The sequence below is a fragment of the Oenanthe melanoleuca genome, chromosome 2 (assembly GCF_029582105.1).
Source record: "Oenanthe melanoleuca isolate GR-GAL-2019-014 chromosome 2, OMel1.0, whole genome shotgun sequence".
Classification (NCBI taxonomy): domain Eukaryota; kingdom Metazoa; phylum Chordata; class Aves; order Passeriformes; family Muscicapidae; genus Oenanthe; species Oenanthe melanoleuca.
The window spans coordinates 28,583,137-28,610,471 of NC_079335.1; the positions used below are offsets into that span (position 1 = coordinate 28,583,137).

Consider the following 27,335-nt stretch of genomic DNA (forward strand, 5'->3'; position numbering starts at 1 on the left):
GTTATTTCTTAAATTTATTTGCAGCATGGTAACTTAAAGACTGGTGCACAGAGTATTAGAAGTTTTGAAATTATGTTTACACACCAAAATGTTAATGAGAAGTTACTTATATCTGTTATCCTGAAGTAGCTATTCTCAATTGATTCCGGTAAGAAACATTATGTATAGCTTATTTAAAACATTCACTTCAAATTGCAATAATGTCAAATACAAAGTACTTGATAAGCTAATTTTATTTTCAAGTTTAAGTCATAAGATCCCTCTAATGTATTTTTATGTTTTTTCCTACATAATTTTATTTTCAAACCCCATGGAGAATTATACATGGAATCTTCAATGTTAAAGGGTTCCGCTGAGCAACACCCCTTCCCCTGGATTTCAAACCTGTATTTTCTTTACTACAAATGAATTATTTCATTACAGGTTTGTTAAAAGATACTAAATGAAAACCAACTTATTTCTCTTTATCCATTGTGTCAATATTTAACCTTTACCATACTGTTCAGTGATGCACAGTAATGTGCTACTAAAACGTATAGAAGGCAAAGGAGCAAACACTTATCAAATAAAAATGGGTAACAGATCACACAGTGAAGAGGGATGCTAACAGAAGAATCTACAGTAAAATATCTACAGAAAGCTACTCAGTGCTACTACCTCTGCAGAGCCTGAACCACATTCTGAAGACACTGAATAAACTCAAAACAGGCTTCTTGCATAGCTTCTGATGAAGAAGGTTGTCACCAAATAGTGCTGAGAAAAGTACAGTGAATTGTCCAAAACATTCAAGTAACAAACCAGAGGAATGGTAACAATGCAAATTCAACATCCTTTTTCTTATCATATTGCATTTCACATTTTGCTCCTTTTTCACTTTCTTTTGGCACAAAGTTTTTTGGGCTGGTGGTGGTGTCAATTGTCTTGCTTTCATTTCAGTTTCTAAAGCCATTTAAATACAACAAAATATAAAGGAACAGCAAACAAAGTACAGTACTTCCCAAAGTGAATTTTTTCTATGTGGAATCAGCAGACTACAAAAATGTTTAGAAGAGGTGGGAGACTTGTGTTACAGGGTGGCAAGAACAAGAAAAATCAAGTGAAACAGAACTTAGAAGCAAGCTAACAACCGAGATTGGCCTCAATAAAGCAAATCCTATTAAAAGCCTTACCAACTTAAAGCTAGGCAAGGAAAGCATCTTCTGCTAACAGCATTACTGCTGTGACCCACAACTAGGAGCATACCTCATGCCAATGTCCTGACCCCCAACTTCTCTTCACTTGATAATGTTTATTCTTTTCAGAGGAAACAGTAGTGGCATGTAGTGATACCTGAAAACTGCATTTGCAGAAGGCTACACATCTCAAAACCCAGGTGTACACTGTGGGAACCAGAAATTGCAACTCATACTTCTTAGGATGCATACTGGCAACTAAATACAATTTCTGGTTTTGAAAAATGGTTTCACAGCAAAAGTTAGTAGAGGATTGTTTGTAAGCTGAACTACAAAATGTGCCTAAGTAATTGGAAAATGCCATTTTCCCTGAAAGATGCATCTGTCACTGCAATTGAAAAATGCTTTCTAATGCACTACGGTAACATTGATATAAGACAAACACATTTTATGTTGTGTCTTCCTTACATCATTTGACCTACTTTGACCAGAACTCCTAATTGTGAATCTAAAGTGAATTTACTCATTAATTTAAATTTTGTCCTGCATCAGTGCCCTGCCAGAAAGTGATCTGTACAATTATCTCTAAAAGATACTGCTTGAAGAGAGCAGAAAGTAAACAAAAACCCACAGAGAGAGGGGGAATCCCAACATCAGACAAACTTTGTTTTAATAACAGACATGATTCTTTTCATAAAACTACTTGTGTGGCATTGCCCAAATACACAAATTGCAGACATTTGGGTTGAAAATTATTTCATCAGAAGACAAAATGAAAGACTGAGTGTCTTTTCATTTGATAAATATGGCATTTTAAGGGCAGTCTTCTTTAAAAACAGAAAAAAAAAAAATCTCAAAACAGATAAAATCCATTTCTGTGTTACGACAGCATAACTTGAGCATTTCTTGAGGGAAAGAATTTCTTGCACAAAGAGAAATCTCTTCCTAATTCTTATAATAGTGAAGAAACTTGAGCTGTCCCTCAAGAAGTAATTCTTCAGAAATTTTGTTTTATTAATTTAGAACTACCCAATCAAGCTAACATATTTAAAATAACTTCTAAACAAAACAACTCAGAAAAGCCAGACTGGAGATAGCATTCAAATTCTTATGGTTCTCCAAGACAAGAACAGTGGATCTTTCTTGAAATATTTCACACCATTTCATTTCCTAGAGACAGTCATCCCTCTCTCTCCAACCTACCATGGGCAATTACATGCAACTTCTAAAAGCAAGCAGTTAAGCTTTACCAAGGAAATTATGATTGTCACAATGCAACAGAATATTAAGGCCAGTGAATAATAACTGAATAGTTATAAATAACACAAATGTCTACTAAAGCCTGCTTTTCCAAAGAGAACCAGAACAAAAGCACAACAATTCTGTAGTGTACCAAGTGTATATTTCAATTTACTGTAATGCAGTCTAACAACAAATTTGGTCATAATTTACCAGATATACATAAATGATTTAAGTAGTAAAAGAAGATTCAGTTCCAAGAGAATAAGTTCATACCTTGAGGAAAAAATCCCAACAAAAGGAGAAAAAAAATAAAAAAAAGGAAAAATACATTAAGAATGTAGAGCCAGGTCCAGTTTCTAAGCATTAAGTGAGCAGTAATCTAATAAAGCAGATTTAGGTGAATTTCAGATATATATATATATATTTATATATATAGACAGATCTACCAGCTGTAAACTATGGTTTTTAAAGGGATAAATGGGATGGAAAAATCTTTATGCTATACTTACATATTCACAAAGCAGAACATTACTTTAATGTTTAAAATACTTTTTCATTCATATCATCTTTGCCGAACTAATTTCTACTTTGGACCCCACCAGAATTACACATTACTCATTTCAGTCTAGAACAATGAGAATAAAATGTATTCTTCAGTGTAAAAAAGGTACCCCACCCTACCCACCCTCCCCAAAAAAACTATTTGTGTCAGGTTTACAATGATGTGGAAACTACCAATGAAACAAGTGGATGATAAAAAAAAGCATTTTAATTCCCATATAACTGTAGTTCAAACTTATCATCTCAGTTTCAATCAGCAAAAACAATGTCTTAACATTATGTTACTGTTCTATGGACAACAGTAAAGCTTGTCTCTTTAAATACATATCAACTTTGATCAGATGGAGCACCAGTAAGATTTTGCCCATCACAGCATAATTCAGTTATCCACACAACTCCCATAATTTAATTACCTGACATAAAATTGGAAAAAATATACTCATTTTAAAATTAAAGTTGAAAAATATGGTGACCCTCAATTGTTTTTGTACAGTACTGTCACACTGGCCTAGCTATGTGTCATGACAAATGCTCTGCATATTTACTCACTGTGACATAATAGTACATCAGACTTATTGTTCCAATGATTGCCTGAATTCACTTGCCTTAGGCTAGCCAACACAGAGTTTAAGGTGAAGGTGTAATGCCCTCCCCTCCCTATGAAAGGGGCCTGAAATCATTGGTACAATACTACAAGCTAAGGAAAAACAAAAAATAACCAAGAAAAAAAAAAAAACCCAAACAAAAAACACTGCATGGCTATGAAAATTCAAGTTTCAATGCCTCCTAGAAAATCTGAAACAAAAAGCATAGGGAGCATATCCTCCTGAAAAGTAGACAACTCAAAGAGCATTATTTTGCTTTGGACTTTTTGTTTTTCTTTAAAAAAAATTCCAGCAAATGAGCAAGTTAAATGTAATTTGTTTATATTAAATACTAATAACAATCCATGAAGTACAAAAGAATAAAAAATAGTTTGTGTTCAATGATGAACGATGGGCACAATAGCCTAGTGTCCAATTCACATCACGTAAACTAGCCAAAAAACGGACAAGTAAGAAATTATTGACCAAAAAGTTGTTTTAATATGACACTTTCTCCATTCCTTGTATTTTTATTCTGTGGGACTGAGGTATACACCAGGGAAACCAAAAAATTTTGAGAGAACGTGGGCTTTAGAAGAAGGAAGAAACATCATTACATCAGATACCTTTAAGCATGACTGTCTCTTTTGACAAGTGGCAGAAGAGTTACCCATGCTCTGATCAGTCTATTATTTTAATTTCATTACTGGTCATTTCATTTGCATTATCATTTTGAAACTGATGAATCAACAACCACCTTCTTTAAAAACAGACACTAAATTAATGCCATTAACAACTTCTCCAGTGCTTATCACCCATAGCACCTGCCAGCACAGAGCCAAAAGTTTTCAACCAAATTTCAATACGGTGTTGGCAATATCTGTGACACATATTAAAATGATTGGCTTTCACCTATCAGATTACGGGAGAGGTAAGGTTTGTATGGCAAAGACATGCTTGTGGAAAGTGAGCCACTAGCCCAAATTAGCTTCACTGACTCACTGACAAAAGTACAGTGGATTTGGGAAAGCTGTCTTTGTATTTCCATACCAAGTTGCAATTTTCTTCATTCATGTTAACAGATACATGAATGTGTAACATAATTACAGTTACTACTATGTCTGAATAGAACCCAAGTAGCTATAGCCTATAAATAATAAAAAATACATTTTTCTTTTGATAACTGACTGTAGATGTGAGGACTCTGTATAATTCAACCAAACGGTTGTATGCTGTACAGTCCTGTGCAAATATCATAAAAAAATTAATAATCCTTTTTTTGCTATAAGGCTTTGACCCTACATTTTCACAGCAATGTAACTACCATCCAGCCTGTACCATATTTCGCAAGCCTTCAGTCCAAAAATCCAAACAGTCAATCCATACAGTGTCCATTTGCAGCACCCTGAAGTCATATGCTCTGTCAGTCATCTAAAGGCATACAGACTTCCCCGCCTTCATCCCATCGAGACTGGTCATTCTGTTCTTCTACATCATCACCGAGCTCCTCATCGCCTTCTCCCACTTCATTTTCTTCGTATTCCTCATCCCTAGGGAAATCTGTGTCCTGCACCTGGTCTGCTCCCTCCTGCCCTCCAGGCTGAGATTTATCTGCACAGTCTACACAAACTCCGTAACGTCGTGATCCATGTCTTATTCCAACGCTGGCTGCTAGCATGAAAATCTTCTTACACACCATACACTTATACTTTTTATCCTTTTTATGCACCTGTGGAAGAGAAATTTTAACAGCTGAATCTAGGCATATCGGGTTACATTTGCATATAGTACTAGAAAACTATTCGTAACAACAACAATAATTATTAATATAAAAATTCCATTTTTAAGTTTTCCAAAAGATATTCTACATTGTTCAGAGTAAGGAAGGACTACTAAGGATTATTTATGTATTCCTCAACAGATATGAGCTACTGCCCACAAACAAACCATCTCGTTGGAGCTCAGCAGGTTACCTGTTCTGACTTGGTTGGTCAGTTCATGACTCCTCAGAGTACAGTAAAAGGCTCAGAAGCCATGACAGCAGTGCAAAATCTTACACTGCACACAAGATAGCTCACTTAGAAAAATGCTTTTTACAATTTTAAATCCTAGAAATATTAAGAACAAGCAACAGTTACTGAATTCAAGAATTCAAAGAGCAAAATTCTTGTTCCATGACTTCGCCCTCCCAACACAATTAAAACCAACATAAACTTTCCAGGTCCCTAAGGTAATTTTTTTGTCCTGTATTTGAGTCTCTGTGTAAAATTAGAAAGCTGCTGTTGACTAACCATAAACTTTGATTTTGAATTTGGAAGTATGTTGCTTGTACAAGTAACTGAATTTAGCAACCACTTATATTAGTTATTATCTGTGAAAAAATTAATTTGAAGACTTTCTTGTTCTATCTGGTGTTTCCACAACAGATTACAATTATGTGCTTAAATATCTCTTTTGAAGTTCCATTGAAAATGTTACAATTTTAGATAAAAGAAATTACCACCCAGATGAGGGGAAAAAGAAATTATACAAATAGTTACTTCAACTTTGCTGTATAATCTGTACAGCTGATACAGTGCTTTCCTCAGCCTCTGGACTCATTATAATACCTCACAGAAGGCAGAACGTTTGAGGTTTGTTGAACTGAAAGGGGAAGGGAGGGAGGTGAAAATAAAACCACGAAAAAAAAGTGTTCTGACTTCATCAGGGAAAGGACACTTCAGTTAAAGCACAGAACTGCACTGAGTTCAGTCCACAGCTGTTTTCACACTGTCTGGCTTCACCTCCTTTCCTGAAGGAGAAAAAAAGTCTTTAGCTGCAAGTCCTGGTGAGATACTGCAGGACAGAAAACTGGAGTCCCACTCTACTCTTCCTACCAAACCAACTAACTCCCACTGTTGCTGTCTTCTCTGGTGAGCCACAGAGGCCATCAATGAGACAATGCCCCAATTTTCTGAGCCTTTCTTCGTATGAGAGATGCTCCACCGCTCCGATAATTTCTACAGCCCTCCTCTGGAGTAGTTCCAACAGTTTCTATGTCCTTCCTGTTTTGGCAACCCCAGAGCTGGATGCAGTGCTCCAGGTGGGGTAGAATGCCCTTCCTCACCCTGCTGGCCACACTGCTTTTGATGCAGCCCAGGATCTATTAGGTTTTCTGGGATGAGGGAGCACACTGGCAGCTCATGTCCCACCTCTCACCCACCAGCACCCGCCAATCCTTCCCGGCAGGGCTGCTCTCGACCTGTTCATCCAACAGCCTGGAGAGATTTACCCCACTCCATGTACTAACCTTTTCTAACTACAAAAAGTCTTGCAAAATTGAGGGCATTTTTAAAATCACAGCTTGCAGAAATTATTTTCTCACCACCAACATGATCTTGTTTTTATTACTTATCCACCTTGGATTTTATATAGTATATATTATAATGAAGTCTTAGTTTCCGTATAGACTAGATACAAAGTACCTACAAAATACCCAAGACATGTAATACTTTGTCTGGATCCTCAGATAAACAAGTACTCAAGTCAAATCCTGAGTAATGCAATGTGCACAGGACAGGGTAAGCTGAACTGCTGGTTATGGTACTGGCAGAATGCAAGTCAGGCAGATGTTTACTTTCTGCATCAGATATTTTTCATTCTTTCCTTATCTCAAAGCAGACACTATACTATAGCTTTGTCTAGCTGTGAAATAAGCATCTTAGAACTACCCAAGATATTGTGCAATTGCTGAATTAACAGGGTGCCCTCACAAAAAATGGTGATGCAGCATTATAGGCCAAGATGTAACATCCTACTGCAGTAAAGCTAAGACAAAACTGCTTTTTCTTATCTATAGAATACTTATATACACTGCATCCCTTTATATCATCAGTTTCATAATAATCTTGAAATGACTGTCTTCATTGACACTGCATTTTCCATTAAGAAAACAAGAGGCACAGTTATCCAAGAAATGTTTAACTTCATCCATTTTAGATCAAAATATGACAATTTACATTATGTCAAATCAGAGAACAGTTTGTTCCAACTACCAAAACACCTGAAAAACCCCATAAAACCCCACTTGTACATGTGCATACATATACATGAGAGATTACCTACCAAGGAATGTCTTTTTACATGCTCTCTTCGTGTAAACAGCTTCCCACAGATGTCACAACTGAAAGATCTCACGCCTGTGTGAATGAGCAAGTGTCTCTTTAGTGTTCTTCTGTATTTGGCTACATAATTACAGTGTGGACACTTCAACTTGTTCATGATTAAAGCAGAGGAATCACCTACAAGATAAGAAGCCATCAGGAGAAAAGATGATAAAATACACAAAAAAATATTTAAGTATGTTCTGCCTGGTGTACAAAAATAAACAGGCAACATAACAATAAAGCAAAACATGTGACTTTTCATCAGACAAATCAGGACAATGCCTGTCTGCAGAAATCACAAATGCTGCTAAGTTCTGCATGTACAATTCTACTACCTACTTGTAACTAAGGCATTTTTACCACAGAAACCTTATTTCATGAATTGAAGTTAGTTAACTACAATTTACCAATATTCCATTTTCCTAGACATCAATTATACCAGAAAAAAAAACTTTCTTCTGAATTAGAAACTCTTTAACTCTGCAGCATTTATTTAGACAGTCACAATCTTCTCTCCTAGTATTCTTAGAATTACATGCAGGAAATGTCTACCAAAATCTGCTTTGACAAATCAGTAAAAAGAAAGTGTAACTAAGTAAGAATTAATACTGACAAAAGGAATAGGACACTACAAAGCAGCCAAATTCTGAAATTTTCAAAACGGAAGTTAGTGGTTCAGATTTTACCTATTTTCTACTCTGATCTAACAGCAGAAAAAATAAAAACAGCAAGAAAAATCTTCTGAAAGTAGCAATCTCTCACATCTTCCTTATGATGGAGAACTCTTTATATAGTTTGCTCAAAGGATATATGCAAAACAGGTTTAATACTGCTGCCTATTATTGTGTGAAAATGAACAACACAGGATTCTATGACATGGACAAGGCCACACAGGAATACAAGGATGATTTTGATAATAGCATACTGACTCAACTTGCTACACATGAGAATTTATGAACACAATCATAACCATCTAGAAGCATGCATAAAGCATTGGGTAAGGCTACATGATTATGTGCAAGAGTTTCTAATGTTCAGGCTGGCAGGAAGAAAACATAAGTAATTCTGCAGCCCGTGCACATGCTCAAAGGCCTGTATCTAGGGTTGCCTCCTTTGAGCTTCTAAATCCATTATAACATGGAAGTTACATTTTGCTAACAGTCACAAGTTTGCATATCGGAGCACTCATGTGAGCTGCATGTCAACGTGTCACATAATAGCTTACTTGAAGAAAAGCAAGTCCTATACATGCAGACATGGGAATTTCATGGTTTAAGAACAGGCAGACCTGTTCTAATTTCTTGACTGCTAGCAAATCTCACCTTCTAATGAACAAATTTCTTTTATTGTAAACCTTAAAATATTTAAAATAAACCATAAGCCACATCTCAGTAACAGCTCAAAGTTAAAGAGAAGAGGTAAGCATTACTATTACCAGTACTTGATATCTTGTTTTTACTAAAGACATTATTGTAAGGAACTAGCAACAATTGTTTTAGATGTTCTAGACATGGTGGTGTTCTCAGCATGTTTTCAGGCAGAAAAATAATTACAGATAATTGCTTGCTTGACCAAACAGAAGAAGGCTTAATTACAGCTGCACTAAACTAAAAACATTTATTGTAATGAAGTTTTTAGTTTTAATAGTAAGACACATGCTGAATTTCCTTTCAAAATTATACTTAATTCCATATCTTCACCACCCAAGTTTTCAATTTCAAAGGCCATTTATCTATATTTAGCTTAGTAAAGGCAGAAGGCAGCTATCAGGTTATTAAAGACCTCAGGTACAATTCACAATCAGTCACAATACAAGAACTGATATAAATGGCATACTGTTTTTATTCTTCCATACATTTGAATTCCTTTTCCTCCCTCCAAGGAAGTACATTATCCAAAAAGACAAATGATATGGACGAAGATGAAGTAATCTCATAACACTTCAAATGAATGAATCAAATATTACAAGCAGTGACACAAAAAATAGAGAACCCCTGTCAGAGGAAAAAAAAACCCAACCTACCACCTCTCTATCAGATACTTACCATTTTCCCAAGTGTCTTTTGGCCAAGATTCTGGCAGCAATCCATACTTAAAATCACTTGAAGTAGCCGGTAGCAGCCCATACTTGAAGTCGCTTGAAGTACCCGGCAGCAATCCGTACTTGAAGTCATTTGAAGTACCCGGCAACAGTCCATACTTGAAGTCACTTGAAGTAGCTATTAAAGACACATTCTTACTTTAGCTTCCTGGATTCTAATCAGTCATCAATCTAATCTGTTTAGCAAAATATATAACCTTTTTAAACTGTGACAAAAAAAGTTTCTAACCTTAAAGCAGTAATTAGAGTGTGTTTTCACATAGTATTCAATACTCAAACAAGAAATAACTGCATTCCTAATTTCAATGAAATTAGACCCTTGAACTACTCTCCACAGCACAATTTCTTATCCCCATCCTGAGAAAAATTCAAAACCTTTTCCATACTACAGGGACTTGAATGGTAAGGATACATATCCCCTCATTATCATCATAAGGGGTCTGAAAGGTTTTCCACTGGATTCTCTCTAGAACTGCTTCATGCAGTGACTTCACCAGTCTAGCTGGTAAAAAAGTGAGTATTTTCTACTAGAGGCATGTTTTTTTTTTTTTATTGCCTTAAAATATCTCTGTGATATATATACATAGTGCTTTAAATACCTTTATTTATATAAAGGATCCTACAGCTACATCTAAATCCTCTTCTGAATAATCATCTCCATTACTCCATAACCACATCAAGAGACCATAATTACTTGGAATATAACAGCTTAAAATACTAGTTTGCATATTTACATCTGCTCTTAAGTCAAGATCTTCTGCAGTTTATGTTGCTTTGTATCCTTTTTTTCCTCTTTAAAAAAATAAAACCATTCAGATGTGAGCAATGCCTTAAAACAATCTTTGCTCATTTAATTCCATACCTTATAACAAGGAAGAATTGCATCAGTGTGCAATCAGTGGAGTCACTATTACAGAGCATAGAGAACTATAAATAGTACACAATAAAGCTGCACTAAGAATTCAACAAAATCATATTTGTTGGGCAAAAGCTCTTCTGGCAACAGTGTAAATCAATGTTCGCCCCAATCCCCAAGACAGGAGTTTGCTGGAAAACATGAACTCATAAATCCCTCACTTTCCTCACAGGCAAACAGTTGTTAAATAAACAAACTGCAGCGGAAACTGGCAGATTTCCTTTTATTTCTCCAGATGGTAGTTGGGTCCTCACACTGGATTCCCCATGTCACCACTGTGAAAAGTCTTGAGGAGACGTATTCTTGCTTTCAAGCCTGAAACTATACATTTTAATAGTTCAAAGACCTCTTTTTATCCCTACACTGTTCATTCTAACGATTTTTTTTGGGAAAGGAACTTTTGTTAGGCTAAACCGGAATTTCATGCAGTTAGTGGCAAGCTGCATATTTAAACACTTCCAACTTGCAGTTTTACTGGAAAAAATACAGATTACAAGTCCTCACAGCATGAGACATATACAGTAGTTTCATTTACTGCTCAGGCAGCATTACCGTTGGCAGCAATGATTTGGTCTGCAACATAAGACAACAGTTCAAAAGGATATCACTTAACAAGTAGGAAACTTATAATTCTATCCTATCCATTAGGCAATGGCAAAGAACAAGCAAAGCTGGGTTATGACTGCTAAACTAGGCATTCGACTAGAGCTTTTAAAAAGCAGAGCTTGAGTGAATGAAGAGAAATAGCAGTATTTTACCTCATCTAACTACCTATTTTGCTATAAAAGAAGAAGGAAGGGAATAAACCTCCCTCAAGAAACACAAAGCAGTGAGGAAAATTTTTTCTATTATTGACTAATTTTAATTACTGACATAACTTCTGTTATGTCCAAAAGAGGCAAGAACTCCTTATACTAATTTGGAGTGATGGACTCCAGCAATGGCATCTCAACAGCTCAAGGAATAGAACACAGATACTCTATAGACATGCCAACAACACATTCCTTTAAGGTGAGCAGTAAGACTTCCTTCTGTAATACGTAAGAAAGGATTAGTGAGGAAGCAGTGTTGAACAGTCTGGGTAAGAGGAAAGATAACTTGATTTTAAGGCTAAAAGCCTCCAAGTTATAGCAAGCTTCTAGATCTAGCAGAGGAAAAAAAATACAACCTACTTTTATAATGTTTAAAATATTAGATCCTTTCTTTGTAAATTTTTTCCCTGTACTAGAACTGTAGCTGAATGTAGCTGAACAGTGAAAGGTCAGTTCATAATAAAATATTTTTTAAATATAATAAAATATATTTCATAGAATATCTGTAATATCAACAGACCCAAGTCTTTACTGCACACAGATATAACATTTATTGTATATTATATATTGTATATATATATATACATATATAATATTAATATATTGTATATATATATTGCACTATTGTATAGCTTCCTTCAGAATAAGCACACAACAAAGACTGACAATAGGTGAGAGTTGGGCCAAGCTGAACACATTTTATAACACTGTCACTTTGACAATTCTTCTGTATTTAAGAGGACACAAACTACATTTCACTAGGAACATTTATGTACACAGCTGGCATTTAAGTTTGAGGGAACTGCATAGTTCGAGATCTTAGCCCAAAACTCAGCATAGAGCCAAACAGATATAAGAGCTGTCAACTAGTGTAGGTAGTAGCTACTAAATCTTTCAAACTCCAACTGGAAGAGAAGACCCACTATAACATGAAAGAACACCAGCACAGATACCACAAGAGATAAGAGGTTGCTACACATGCTTCAGTCCCTGTATACATGACTAAGTAGATAATAATTAACCTAATGCTTATTCTTAGAATAATTCGTTGACCTAGAAAACCTGCTTTCTAGATTAAGCACACATTTTATGTGTTCAAAACAAAACCATGAAAAAGGCATCTTTAGTGTCTAATTGCACATCCAAACAGGATAGACTAGAATTACACACAGGCTAGAAATGCAATACCTAGCCTCTACTACCTTCCCCAGCTGGATAGAGCCCACAGTCAGGTAAGTTTCCAGAATGTAACATATTTACAGACCCCGGTGGCTCATAATATCTTCTCTCATTTCTCCTCTCACCCCTGCTACTGCTCTCTGAAACTTGCTTGCAAAACTAGACACAATCATCATCTAACCTGCTCTGATCAACTTAAATCCAGATGACAGCTTCTTGATAGGAGGCTGAAAGCAACTATGGATGCAGCCATACTGATAGACTGGGGAAGGGGTGCAAATGGGGAAAGTACAGATAGGTAAGACAGATCTTTGGGGAAAAAAAAAAAAAAAAAAAAGCTAATTAGAAGCCATAATATTCTGTGTCTCCAGACCAAGCCACCTGACCACAACTCGTCTCTGATCAAAGGTTACCTTCTTACACTTTAGTTGATTTCTAAGATGTGTAAGCTAATAATCCAAATGTCAATTAACCTCAAACATTTACCCATTCTTGTAGCCTGCATAGATAAAAGACTATCAATAATCTGATATTTAATAAAAGTCAACAACAAGCAAAGCCAAAACAATAAGAGATAAAACAGAATACAAAGAAGCTGATTTGCCATCAGTACTAAAATTCACACTATGTTGATTTGAGAAGAGATAAGGACAGTGTGAAATAAAATGAAGTGGTTGTGTGGCTTTTACACCACTAACAAAAGCTATCAAAAACACTGTGAAAGGATTTTATGTTTTATTGCATTTGTTCTCAGGAAAAAGGATAACCAGAAGACATATACAATGATTTTCAGTTTTGAAGGCAAGAGGTAGGCATGCACCACCAGAAGGAGAAAACATGTCTAAGCCAGAAACATCCTTAGTTTGACAAGTTTCACTCTTTTTCTGCAACTAGAAATATGCTGATTTGGGGGGCAGAAAAGGATACATTACTGAGTAGGAATGATATGGGAAAAAACGAGTAGCTCACTGACAGAAGCCATCGAACAAGTCATTATAGAAAAGGAAACACACATATGGTGAACTGAGGGAAAAGATACAAAACTTTGCATTAGATACTGCTGTTTGTAGTGAACTTAACTTCTGTTTTCTTTACATATACTAGCACTGGAAATGGTGCCAAAGTAAGAGAAAAAGAAATACTATTTTTACTACATTTTTTTGACACTGACTGCTCATCTAAATCAATTAAAAAGGACAGAAAGTAGGCAGGATAAGCGATTAGGCTATAGCTTTCAAGGATTGCAAAGAAAGCAGTGGTAATCTACTGATACAATCTGGATTGCCATTAGAGAGCTGGATTTGTTGCTTATGTTAGATAACAGGACAGAGGAAACAGCATTGCCAAGACTGAGTACTAGGAAGGTGGGGAAAAGAAAGTATCTTGCACTCCCTTTGTTGCCAGAGTATTCCTCACATCTTTAACCTTGCTTCTTCTGAAAAGGCTTATTTTGCTCACTAATCCTCAACTGCCTCTTGCAACAGAGGGCTCAGACATACTTAAGATATTTTGTCAATGCAATTTTACTCATATTCTGTCTATTGCTCCCAACTGTTCTCGATTTTTACTATTTTTCATTCATGAAAAAGTGGTATATTGCCATGACTATGGAGTCAGATCTACCATCAATTACCCCAACAGAAGACCACCAACTGATGCCAAGTATATTATCCACATGCTTTTCAACTTGATTATCATACCTTTCCTGAAAAATTCCTTCCCAAGAAAGTGAAAGCTATTTTGCTTATATCCTCCAACCAGTGAAACACAAGTAAAGAGCTCTCCTCATGCAGACCATTTATTTGCAGGGGAGTTAATTGTTCTCCTGGACCATTTTTATTTATGGAGATGCTATCATCATCACTATTTCACAAATAAAAACAATCATCACTCCAGACTGGTATTTTTTTAATAAGTCAATGCATTGCACTGGGACTCAAAGGGATTTTCAGGCAGAGAAGATATGAGACACCACAAAATCTTGTTCCCCAACCCATTCACCAAAAACAAACAAACAAACAAACAAAAAAAAAAAAAAAAAAAAGGCAAACTGACAACAAAAATGCACAAAATGTTGTGTACCTTGCTTAGAGTTGTAGGCTCAGTGACAGACCATACTGTGAGAGGATGTGCTTGTCTTTGGGATGATCCCTGGGAGAGGTAAGTTTAATGAATGGGAAGAGGTGAACCCTCATATTGTAGTGTTTTCAGATGACTTTTAAAAACTTTGCCACCTTCAATACTGGATTATATAGGGAATGGTGCAAATAAAGTGGTTAAAGATCCACCAAGGAACTTAAATCTTTTAATCAGGGTATCAGTTTGAGGTCTAAAGAAAAATCTGACTGAGAGTTATAGTACCATGGAAAAGTAGGAAAAACGTACTTTTCTTTTGTAACAGTCAAGTGGGGTTGATCCCTACAAGAAATGTACACGCCCTGATAAGTCCATCAATCTTTATTTCTTGAAATATAAAGATGCCTGTCTTTATTGTAATCAAGTTGTGTTATGTTCCTCCCTTGCATCATGACAAAAGCTGGGACCAGCACTACATTTTTTGGAAGCTGGTTTAGCTGTTGTTTGTATCCCTCTGAAAAGTAGTTGTTTCTACAGCAAGATGAATTAAATTCCTTAAGAACCCCTACAAAATCAGTCAGGAATCCTCTTGTTCCACTAAGGGCTGTTTTAATCCTGTACTTGTTATCCTTTCCCTCGCCCCACCAGAGGATAGCATTACCTAGCCTGAAAATCACAGTAACAAATTATACACTTGTAGCTTCATAAAGTTACTGGGATATTGCATGCAAGTCTCGTAAAAATCAACACTGTCAGTTCCAGAAAGCATGAGCAATACTTCACAGCTGTGTTCCAAAGTCTGAGGATAGGACACTTGTACAAAAAAAAAAAACCACAACCAAACAAAAACCAGGCCTAGATGAAAGACATACCCAAAAAGTGATGAAAATTGACAAAAATCACCCTGTGAATGGACATTGAGAATATGATGAATTATGTTCACTGAGCTTTTATAAACTTTTGTAACACACTGTAACACTGACTGTGATATGCTGACTGTCTGCATGGTTATTTTCACCATGGTAAATGGTTAATTGTAGGATGAATGATAGATGTAAACAGTAAGAGACTTTTTTAGCAGATTATCAACTAGGAGCAAAAATACTGAGATACGTGGTAACATTCACTGTTTTAGTTAAACAGCTACTTTAATTAACATAGCAGAAACTGGAGAAGTCTTGAAAAGTTAAGGAAAATGTAAGTCAGTACAAGGAATTTCAAACCCATCCTAACTTTTTAAAGCTTCTTTAAAGCTCACCAACGTGCTACTTTTACAGGGAAGGTGTTAAATATAAACTCACTGGCAACAACAGGTGAGACAAAGAAGCAGCTGACATATCCGTATTGGATACATGTAGAAAAACTCATGTTCAACAAGGAGCAGTTTAACATATTTGCTTTATTGGAACAAGAGGGGGGTAGCAGATGCTTCAGAAAACTTTTACTGTTTATTATCTAATACTTACCAACTGTACCCAAGTGGAAAACTCATTTACTTCAGCATTAAAGGAAGTGGCTTCAGGGATAAATTTTTGTACTGAGGAGTGATCTTAAATAAGCTTCCCTTGCACCATATCTACAGTATATATTTCCCATCACAAAATCACCAGACCAACCTAAACCTAAATCAAGGGCACAGAAACTCACTCTGCATGTAACTGACAGTTCATAACCACTGATGTTATCCCCATCAAAACATGACAAAGCCTAATAGTAGAAGCCCACTGTTTCCCTTTTAGCAACCAACAGGAGAAAACACTCCTTAGCTCTGACCATAAGAATTTACTATTCTTTATTTTTCATCTTATAAAATTGTCTTGTATCTATAGCAGATGACATTTTCTTATGCATTTTTACCTCTCAGTACCTATTATTTTTGGTAGTTTTTCAACCCCACAAGGAATTTAATCCAAAACTAAAAAGTTATTGTATAACCTGCGGGTTACTCTACAACTCATTCTTGACATTCTTCCAACTCTCCACTCCTCCCTCTTCCACCTCTTCTTTGGCATAGAGGGAGCAGCTAAAAGAAGAGTGTTTAAGAGTGCAATTATCTGCAAAGCAAAAGAAAAGAGCCACAAGTAGAAGAAAAAATACCAAAAGCTGAAGACTATTAGGTGAAAAGTAAGCTATACCAAGCCCTACTTCAGTCACTCTTGTTTCAAACAATATGCATGCTAGAACTTACTAAAAGTGAAGGTATCACTACAAAAATATTAGATATGGCTTCCAAAAGAATTCTGATACTGCCAGAAAACGTCATTATGTACTTGGGAACATATATGCTGTGTTCTGAAAATACCAAGGAGATCATTAGTTGACTAGTATTTTAGAGCTCAGTAAAATAAACCTCCCTCTGCAGTCACAGAACTTTCAATGGTTTTGGACAGACACTGCAACACATATTCAGTATGCTTTATCTCCAATACAGTTCTTTTCATCAAAATGCTACACTGATGTATTTTGTAATTAAATTCCTTAGCATAACAAGCTACTGGAAACACTGGTGCTTCTGTCAAAAAAAAAAAAAAAAAGAACATGGACTAAATATACTGCACTGCCCATGTCCTCTGTTATTTCTCCAAGAAATCTTCACAGCAGACATACAAAATTCCATAGAATCCAAACTGTCGTTGGTGCCATCATACAGTAGATATATTCTCTGTATTTCCATCAGTAAATGACATTGAATATTTACCCCATATAAATCATCAACGGAAATCATATGCTAAATTGTATCAGAAATTTAGTATTCGTGCAGCTAATACACACATCCTTGGCTCTTGCTCCAGACCCTCTGCTGTGCTTTTTCAGGGCACTGCAACTAGAGCAAGTAGTGTAGCCCAGCACAGGCAGCATTGTTATGTGGGTGCTGAGGACTCAACATCCCCCAACTATCTGCAGCTAAAAGTGCTTCACTGAGGCTAGATCTAACCTGGTGCTGTGGGCCTGTGGCCTATCAGCAACCCTCAGGATCCTGAAACACAGCTTCTATCCTTAGTTCAGCCAGAAGGAATCCTGTGCAGTCTAACAAAGCTTAGCCAGTAAGAGAAGTATAGGAAATTCACTTCACAAGCGCACACTCCCAAGTAAAGCTAAAGCAGAGCTTTACCCAGAGTTCAGAGATGAAGACCAGAGATAAGTAACACTCCCGAGGCATTTGCAGAAGTGCTCCTCAGCACAGCTGCTTCTCCCGAGCTGCTCTGTTGTGTCACACTACTCACTAAGCACACGAAGGTCTCTTGTGCCAGCCCACACTACCCTGCACTGGCCCGTGCCCCCACAGTGCCCAGGCGCTGCTGGCACCGCACAGGGCCGTGGGTCGCCCGTGCCCCCTGCAGCAGCACTGCTCACCTGTGTCCCCAGCCCCACGGGCAGGAGCAGAGCAGGGCCCTGGAGGAGACAGGACATACACAGCTCCCTCGTGTTTGAAACAGGCACGCATTTTAAACTGCTTTAGAAACAAGACATTTAAACAACTTTGTTCCAGCTGTGTCTCAAATCCACCCCTAACCAGGCTCCTAAATTGCAGCAGGTTTTCAGAACTATTAATTCAGAATGATTAATTAATCAAAAAGTGAGGCAGGTAAGTAACAGTACTTCAAATGCACACATTAACCATCCATAGAGCATAATAATTTAAAAAATAAAACCCAAAAGTTATGAAATCAGGCACTTCAGTCAATACTTTAACTTTCAAATTATATAAATGACATTAAGCAATATTTACCTGCTTCTTCTTTGATAAACGACAAATCTTCTTCTGGATATGGAACTGATGGTTGCAACACTGAGCAATCTTCAGAGTTCTCTTCAGTATTAGGTGGTATATTATAAATAAACCTCTTTGCAGTTTGGTTTTTCCTTCTTGCTTTTCCAGGTTCTTGAACTGATTGTCCCTGTGCACCCATGTCATTCCACACAAAAACTTTTCCCTCACCTTGAGATTCATTTTCAGCCATTTCAGGTGAGCTGTCCTGGACCCAACTGCAGTCATTCATTTGGTAGCTTTCCATTTGGCCCTCATCAATAGGGTAGGGATCATTCTCAGTTTTTATGCTACTTGCCAAGTTGGTAAGGTTTCGTGTTGCCCAGAAGCTGGCAACTTTTTGATCCCTTGGAGATAAACCATCCCTACTAACAGATCTTCTGTTGTAATCCACTACAACAGTCTCTGGAGCTTCTGATTTTATACTTATGTTTAAGGCATCTTTAATGAAGTTGCGGCAGGACTGGACAACCTCCGTCATCTGAAGGTAGCTGGCCACCGACATCACTTCAATGGCGTTTTGGCTCGTAAGCACGAGGTTACCAGAATATAAGAAGTCCAAGATGACAGAAAAGCCTTGAACAGCAACAACATCTAAATAGGTAACAGTGGTTTGGTTACGGTTCTCTTTGTTTGTAAAGCAATACAGAGTCTTAAAGAAGCGGCTGCCTGCAACCAGGATGTTCTTGTGAGCTCTGAAGACCCTCCCACTCACCACAATATTAACATCACAAAGAATGCCTTTCTTCCTCTGCTCGTTGAGCTCTTGCAGGAGCTGATAGCAGTAAGAGTTCTCATTTGGCCTGCTGTTAAAATCACAGTATCCTTCATTATTCAGTTCTGATGGTAACTCTGCCTCCTGCAATTAAAAAAACAGCACAAACATAATTAACTCTTAATAAAAGCTCTCCTTAGTTCTTCAGCACTATAATAAGGATATGAAAATAAACTAAAGAAGATAATTTTAATCAAACTATTTTTTGCTATTTATGTTCCTGGTCACAAAAGCAGACATTAACAAGATATTTCTGAAAACAAAATCATGCTCTCATTCTGCACCTTCCACCCCCAAGTTTGAAACAAACAGAACTAGTAGATTTGCCTTGAGGACACAGGAAGGGAAATTTCAGCCAAAAGTAAGGAAATACATGGTTGAGTGTGAAGTACTTATTCCTAAACCACATATACTAAAGATTCAGAAGCCTCTTTTTCCAAAGATTTAACTAGATGATTCTTACATATCCAATTCCTTTTTCTTGCCCAGTAGTCTCCACTTAAACAATTAGCACAATCCTGATAAATGATTCAACATTTTCTTCATGCTGAGATATGAATACATAGATTAGGTCTGTATGTCCCATTCTGTCTTGAATGTTTTAAAGAAAACATATTGCAAAAGTAGATATAACAGCAAATATATTTCTTATATATATTTAAAAATTAAGCATTTATCCTTTGCTTTTTAACTGCAGCAGATTTAGGATTAAACAGTGTATCACATGACAAGCAGACAAAATACTGCAGATGACAAAAAAATCCCTGACTTAAGCTTCCATTACAATACTTAACCAAGGCTTTCTTGAAATAAACCTCCCAAACTTTCCAGTGGCGACACTGGCACAATACTTATTACACACACAACCTTTTTAAGATGTGATCTCAAACATGGCTTTGAAATTTTGCTAAAACCTATTTTCAGACAATCCAACACCAAGATATTATTCATTACTAAAGATTAGTTCAGACAGGTAGAGGTAAAAAGATCTGAACTGGATTTTAGTGCACACAGACTTCTAACCCATGTTTAGATGAAGATGATTCAGAGATGCTACAAAGCAGCAGCTAGGAGAAAGCAGAAAACACAGACTGGCATATTTGAGACCACACTTACATGGGTTGACATATGCTGCCAACAAGAGCAGCAACAATGACAGTCTGTTTCATACTAGATCTCCAAGATTCTCTCTTATTTCCTAGCAAACAGGGAAAGTTCAAAACTGGATAGCTCCAAGCCAAATCACTATTTTCTTCTCTCTTATCTTAAAATACCTCACTGACTAGGGAGCTAGAGGTGGTGTTAAAGCATACCTAGCCTCAACATTACAGGTCAAAATCAGTATAAGAATGTTAGCACTGTTATGAGCCCATAAGCTATGCTGGGGCTAAAATACACTTGCAGGAAAGTACTACTCTTAGTTTGGGACTATGGCAGAAACTAGCCACGTATATTTAAAAAGTTGCATTCCACCCCACAGGCATTAGTGGATTGAATCAGCACTCATCTCAATTTATAATCCCAGTGTGGATCACTGGAATGACAACTGAGGCTGTAACTACATCTAAAACAGTGTTTACATCTATAAGCAGCAAACATAGCCCAGTATAACCAAAACAGAAACTGTGCCATTTCAGCATCTCCCGCAGAGAAACTTCAGTTTGCTGTCACATTCAAGGTGCTTCTGAATCTCTACCTTCTCAGAGAAACACTTCATTGAAGAGGAAGAAATAAAAACAATTAGGCTTTTATGTGAAAACAAGCAATAGATCTTTGCCCAACCTCATCTTAATATTTTCTGTGAACTTTCTGATACACCCCAAGTACTCTCTCAGATCAAGACTGTGAAACAGTCTGCTCCAGATGTGGGGCACCTAAGGCTGTCACTAAGTTCTTAGCAGATTTTGGTTCTGGACTAGTTTCCTGTCACTTCAGCAACAGAGCACTGCAGAGTTTCAAAACACCAATTACACTGACACAGGATCAGATTAAGATGAAAATGACGGTACCCTAAAGTGTTGTCACGCTCGTCAATCATCAGTGACTTGCACCTCACACAGTAAATGTTAGGTAGATGTTATGATAGCTGCCAATTTCATTCTCTGAGAACACATTAAACACTGCATAAAATTTAAAAAACAACCCGCAGCAGTTCTTTTCTTTTGACAAATGTCTGATTAAATAATGGAGATAGATTACATTTTAACGGAGCAAGTGTAAGTACTCAATCAATCTGGGACAAAAAATAGATATTTACAATGTGGGGTTTTTGTTTCCTGAGAATAGGACAAGCCAGCATGGTGAGGAAGAGCTGCAGATCACAAATGTGCTACAGAAAAACAAGACTGAAATCTTCATTGTGACCAGACCAGAAGGTTGAGTGGAAAAATGAGATACTATGCAACCTGTGTCTAAGCTATAGAGGTTTGTGTTGAAGAGAGAGATCAATCACTATTATAGCTTTAATTAGTTTTATAGATTTACAGAATTGAGTGCATAAACATTTCTAAAACTAACAGAGTACTAAAACCAACTGTTTTAGTGCTGGTATGGTACAACAGTTGACACTAGTGCCACAACTCAAATGAGGTCCTGACATCTGAGCTTTGAGAGATTCAGACATTGATACAGAAAAAATACAATACAGTTCAATAGGAGGCAAGGTGCAGAAAATAATGACAGAAAAAAGTGTATTTCCAAATCTCTGTTACTTACATGACACATCATCATAAGGGTTCTGTTTTTCCAATGAGAGCAACAAACTAATGATATTTGCTTTGATGTCAATTGTATTTTCACAATACAGACCCCATATTTTCATCAACTAAAGTTACCTCAACACTAAACCACCTCATCCTTTAATAAAGACTTGTAAGAAATAAAATATAGAAGTCAGCACAATTTAATTTCAAATTGTGGAATCTTCAGTGTTCTAAGTCAAAAACTTCTCTCTGTGGGTGAGATTAAGAAGTGCTGTGTAACAGAACAGACTGCTTAAGGAAACTAATACTGTGCTCAGTTTTGAATAGACTTTCAGTACATACAAAGAAAAACTATTATTTTACATGTGTAATTCATTAATTAAACTTGCCCAAAAGCTAACAGGAATAGGAACAGAAACAGATGATCAAAAACTGCTAATAGAAGTTTAGTTTTCTTTCTCCTACTGTTCTATCACCATACTCTGTGAGGGCAGGAAGACCGATGAAAAACTCAAACCAATCTAACCACAGATTCCATCTCAGCTGCATGCAAATGAAAAGTAGTTATGCCACATTTTGGAATCCCTTCTCCACTACTACATCTTGCTTACAGTAGCTCCCTGTGCCCCCAAATTCTTACCCTGGCAAACAGATCTTCTAAAAAAGTAAGCTATCAGAGGCTTCTTAACCATGTGCAGCTACAGAGGAAAATGATGGCAAAATATGGTGTGATCAGCTGCACACAATGCTCCACTGTCACTGTACAAACACAGCATCGCTCACAGACAATCAGAAATTTCAAATTATTTCATTAATTGCCTAATATCGAATTGAGAAGTTTGAGGTTTGATAAAAACACTACATGAAAATACACTAAGTGGTAGTCTTTACTCTGAGGCCTGACTTTCTCCTCAACAACTTTGCTCTGCTAAGAGTAAGTCAAGAAGTTAACTCAGAACACTGTAATGTAACTGACATCTGAAGCATGACTTCCATTCATCACTGCTCACATAATGCAAACAATTCCAGTTCACATGGAAAAAATAACACATCAAAGGCCTTCCTCCTTTTGGAGAGCTTCTGCTTTAAACCAACATGCCTGTTAGACTGGAGAAAGCTTTTCTGGCAGTATTTCCAAAGCTTAGCTTTAAAGTATGTCCAGAAAGAAGATGGTTTGAGGGGAGGAACCCCCAGCCACCAATAAATCCACATCTTATGGACCCAAATTCATCAAATAATTAAAATATTTTGCAGTGATTTCCCAGTAAGAATCCATTTCTTAAGGTTCTTGCAACACAGTGTTCTCTAAAAAAACAACAGCAGTTTCAAGATGATTACAGATTTCCTTAAGCTTTAATGTGAATAAAAATTACTTTAAAAACTGAAATTTTTAAATCTTAAAAATATTATTTTTTTAATCTTTTAAAAAGATTCAAGAATTTGGTCTTAGAAAGAAGCATCAGCTGACAGCTCAATACCCTTGAATAACAGCAGCTGCAACCACTTGTGATGTATTTTGGCATTCCAAATTAAATGTATCCCAAAAATAAACTGAAATCATCACTCATTTCTTCACGAGCGTAATATCTAACAGACCTATAGAAATTTCCACCACTTTACTGTCTTAACACCTACAATTTCCTTTCTGTGCTTGAGTGGTGGCACTGTGCCATATGTTTATTAGCAGCTGCTAAATATGCCCTGCAGTTGAGGCTTGTCAAGTCCATAATACATGTGTGCTGTCTCTAACACAAAGGCTGAAAGATCCCTCCCAAGTTTCATTAAATCTAAACGGCTTTGCTGCCTCATTATGTACGTTGGAAATACGGTCAGGGTACAAATTACCTACTTTTGTTCCAAGTATCTGGTATCATGCATTTAGATAAAAATGGAGCTATTGTTTTGGTATTAATTTAAACATATGTATCAAAAGAAATTCAAGTGCCATTAAGAGTATGAAAGGATACGGAAATTAAACATAGAAGGGAAAGAAAACAGATTCTTAATCAGGTTTTTGATAAAGCAACTGTAACATGAAAGTGTGCCACAAAAACTACACTGACTCCTGAAAAACTGCAATTCCTTCCCTCATGAGAAGTTTTTAACTGAAATGTAATTGCAGAAGAATGCACAAAGCACTGTTTTCCACTAAAAGAAAAAACAAAAAAAAAAAAAACTCATTACAGCTACCTTTGTCCCATCCTTATCTTTAGTACAGTGCAGAAGAACCACTGACTCATCTGTCCTACTGTTTCATTTATTATCACAGTTACTACAAATATTTTTCCTTAAACTATCAGTGGCATAGAAGCAGAGACTCATTTTTACAAATATTCCCATGACAATGAAAGGTCTTCAAATAAACACTTACAATCTTCAAATACATACTTACATTAACTTGTAGGCTACTGTGATAACAAGCCAATATTCTGTCCTCCCTTCCACCCTCCCGGTATTCAAGTTTTACAACGGACTCAGGGTAATAGGAAAAAAAAAAAAAAAGGTAGCTGAGTAGGGAAAAAATGCTTGGCATAGCTTTTATTTAAATACAGCTAAAACAGTGTTAGAGAAGCTTCCAAGAGCGGCAGGAATTAGCAGCATCCACCAACACAAGAGACTACACAGTGACAGAACATACTTCTACAGAGTAATAATTCAATTCAAAGTCAGAAACTAGGCAACGAGATGGCAAGGAACATGCTGCAATAGCATTATGCAAAACGGGAACATTTTCAAAGATATGAAGTAAAAGAAATTAAGAATGAAAGTTTCTTAATTAGAAACAACTAATTGAAAGCAAGTTTGGCTAAAACTGCAGAGTGAACAGCAAACCCCAGAAGACTGAAGGAAACTGGTAAAATTACCTACTACCACCAAATACCTGTAACAATAGCTGCTATAAAACTGCACTCACTGAAAAGGTAGTATTAATCATCTTGAATGTGAATGTTGCATTTGCAAATCCAAAACCAGTATTTTGGATAACCGGTATTTGCACACCATAAGGTTTCCCTCACAGTCCTGCAATAGCTTCACAAAATACTTGCATACATTTTCCAAGTAGTTCTAAGAAAACTGTGGTTCACCTAACTTTCTATAAGTCATCCTGTAATCCTGCCCTAACATTTGACTAGCAGCTCTTGTCCAAGGTACCCCGAGCTCCTTAGAGTACTCTAGTAATAACCTCAATCTAAGTAACGCATTATATTTCAGACTCCAAATAAAGCTACCCAACCAAGGTAGGTGTTTTAATTAAAACTGAATTCTAAATGCAGAAAAATGGAGAGACTAATCGATTAATTCCGGCTAACAGCCTGACAATACAAGGACTCGCCTAACCTGAAGGAACACTAGCCAATACTCGCAGACAAGTTTAACGCCAGCGAAGCGATCGAGCGAACTTTAGCAGCGCAGGCACCCCTAGGAGAAAAGGCTGCGTATTAAACACAAATATTCTTTAGGGGCTTTTCATCCACATATGTTCTAGGACAAGCCCAGCCTCATTCTTGAAAGCAGCCAAGGAACACAGTGATTTGAAGTTCAGCGGGGAACGTGAAGAGTTTCACTACTCCTACAGCGTTAGAGGAGCGCTGGCATAGTAACACGGCTTTCAGGAAACCACATGTTTATCTCAAACACACACCAAGCGATTGCAGACTTCTTGCTCAGCAACTCAATCTAAAGCAACGCAATCGGGAAAAAAGATTTCAGCGCGAAGAACTTAAATACACAGAGTTATCCGATTAGTGCACCGGGGCCACACCGCTCAGCACGGCAGAGCGATTCCAATTTCACGCCGCCGAGCCCCCATTTCACAAGCGGTCGCTGGCCGGACACTGCCCTCCCTCCGCCTGTACCGCAGGAGGAAGTTGTAACGAGCGTATTTAAATCAGTGCTGTGACACTGGGATTCGAACGCAACTTTTTTCCCACATCGCCGGTTTATCTTCAAGAGATACACAGACGAACCAATGAAAGCGGCACCGCGAGCGCCGGACGGATAACGGGAATGGAGTACAGCCACAAACAAATGCGCTGTGCTTGTGTGCCTGCCCACATCCAGAGAGTCACCCCAAATCCCAGAGGGGGCTCATCTCCCGCCCCGGACGCGGCCAGCGAGAGCAGCGCGGCGAGTCCAGCCCGCCGGGCAACAACAACCACGAGCAGCCATTTAAAGAAGTTCACACACGTGAGCACAGGAAAACCTCACCTATGCGAGAGGGGAGGCCGCGACCGCCCCTCCCTCCCCGCCGCCCCCTCCCCGTCCCGGGCCGAGCCGTGCCGTACCTGCTCGGCGCTGCCGGGCTCGTTGAGGCGATGCTCGGCGGAGAGGTGGTGCCGCAGCAGCAGGGTGCGCTTGTAGTTGCGGGTGCCCTTGCAGAGCTCGTCGTGCCCCCCAGGCAGGGGCGCGCCGGACATGATCAGCTCGGGGGGCGCAGCGGCGGCGGCGGCCGCGGTGCACCAGGCGCAGGACATGAGGCCGGTCTCCTGGCAGTAGTAGAGCCACGGGAACTCCTTGAGCCAGGAGCCCTGGAAGGAGATGTGCAGCTTCTGCAGCAGGGACTTGGGCCTGGCCAGCGGGAAGTGCCGGATGCTCTCCCCCTCGCCGCTGCCCTCCGCCTCGTCCCCGCCGTCGCCCCCCGACCGCCGGCTGCTGCTGCAGCTGCCGCCCTCGGCGCCGCTGCCGTCGCCCAGGCTGCCCCCTTCGCCGTCCTCCTCGTCGTCGCTGCTGTCACTCAGCGAGCCCCCGTCCTGGACCAGCTCCTTGCCCTCCAGCAGCCCCTCCGTCTCCAGTCCCTCCGCGCCCTCCAGCTCCATCTCCTCGTCCGCCCCCCGCCCATTGAAGTGCTTCCGCGGCCAGGCCGCGGCCTCGCAGCCATTGTTGGCGGCGGGGTGGGCGGCCAGGAGCCCCCCGCCGCCGCGGAAGGCCAGAGTCCGGCGGTTCCTCTCGGCGAACATGGGGCCGGAGGCGGCGGGAGGCGACGCCGCGTCCTGGGGCAGCAGCAGCTCCTTCTCCTCGGCGGCGGTGGCCTCCAGCTCCTCGGCCTCTAGCCCCTCCAGCTCCGCCTCCTCGTCCGCCCCGCGCCCGTTCAGCGCCTCGGGGTCCTGCCGCTCCCACGCCTCGGCCCCCGCCGCCGAGGCGGCCGCCGCGGGGGTGACGAGGCCGCCGCCGCGGAACGCCAGCGTCCGCCGGTTTATCTCCGCGAACATGGCGGGCGCGCCCCGCGCCCCCCGCCCGGCCGAGCGCTCCGTCCGCCGCGGGAACGGGGCGGAGGAAGGAGGCGCCCGGCTGCCGTGCGGG

The 27,335-nt window shown here is 38.7% G+C and overlaps 1 protein-coding gene across 1 annotated transcript; it reads right to left on the bottom strand.

Moving 5' to 3' along the window:
• ZBTB10 (zinc finger and BTB domain containing 10) lies at positions 1 to 27,335 on the bottom strand. Its single transcript, XM_056485052.1, has 5 exons — positions 26,321 to 27,335; positions 18,519 to 19,416; positions 9,750 to 9,923; positions 7,664 to 7,839; positions 1 to 5,288 (listed from the first exon to the last, which is right to left on the bottom strand). Exons 1-5 carry the CDS (start codon positions 27,242 to 27,244, stop codon positions 4,983 to 4,985), a joined length of 2,478 nt encoding a protein of 825 aa, XP_056341027.1. The 5' UTR covers positions 27,245 to 27,335; the 3' UTR covers positions 1 to 4,982.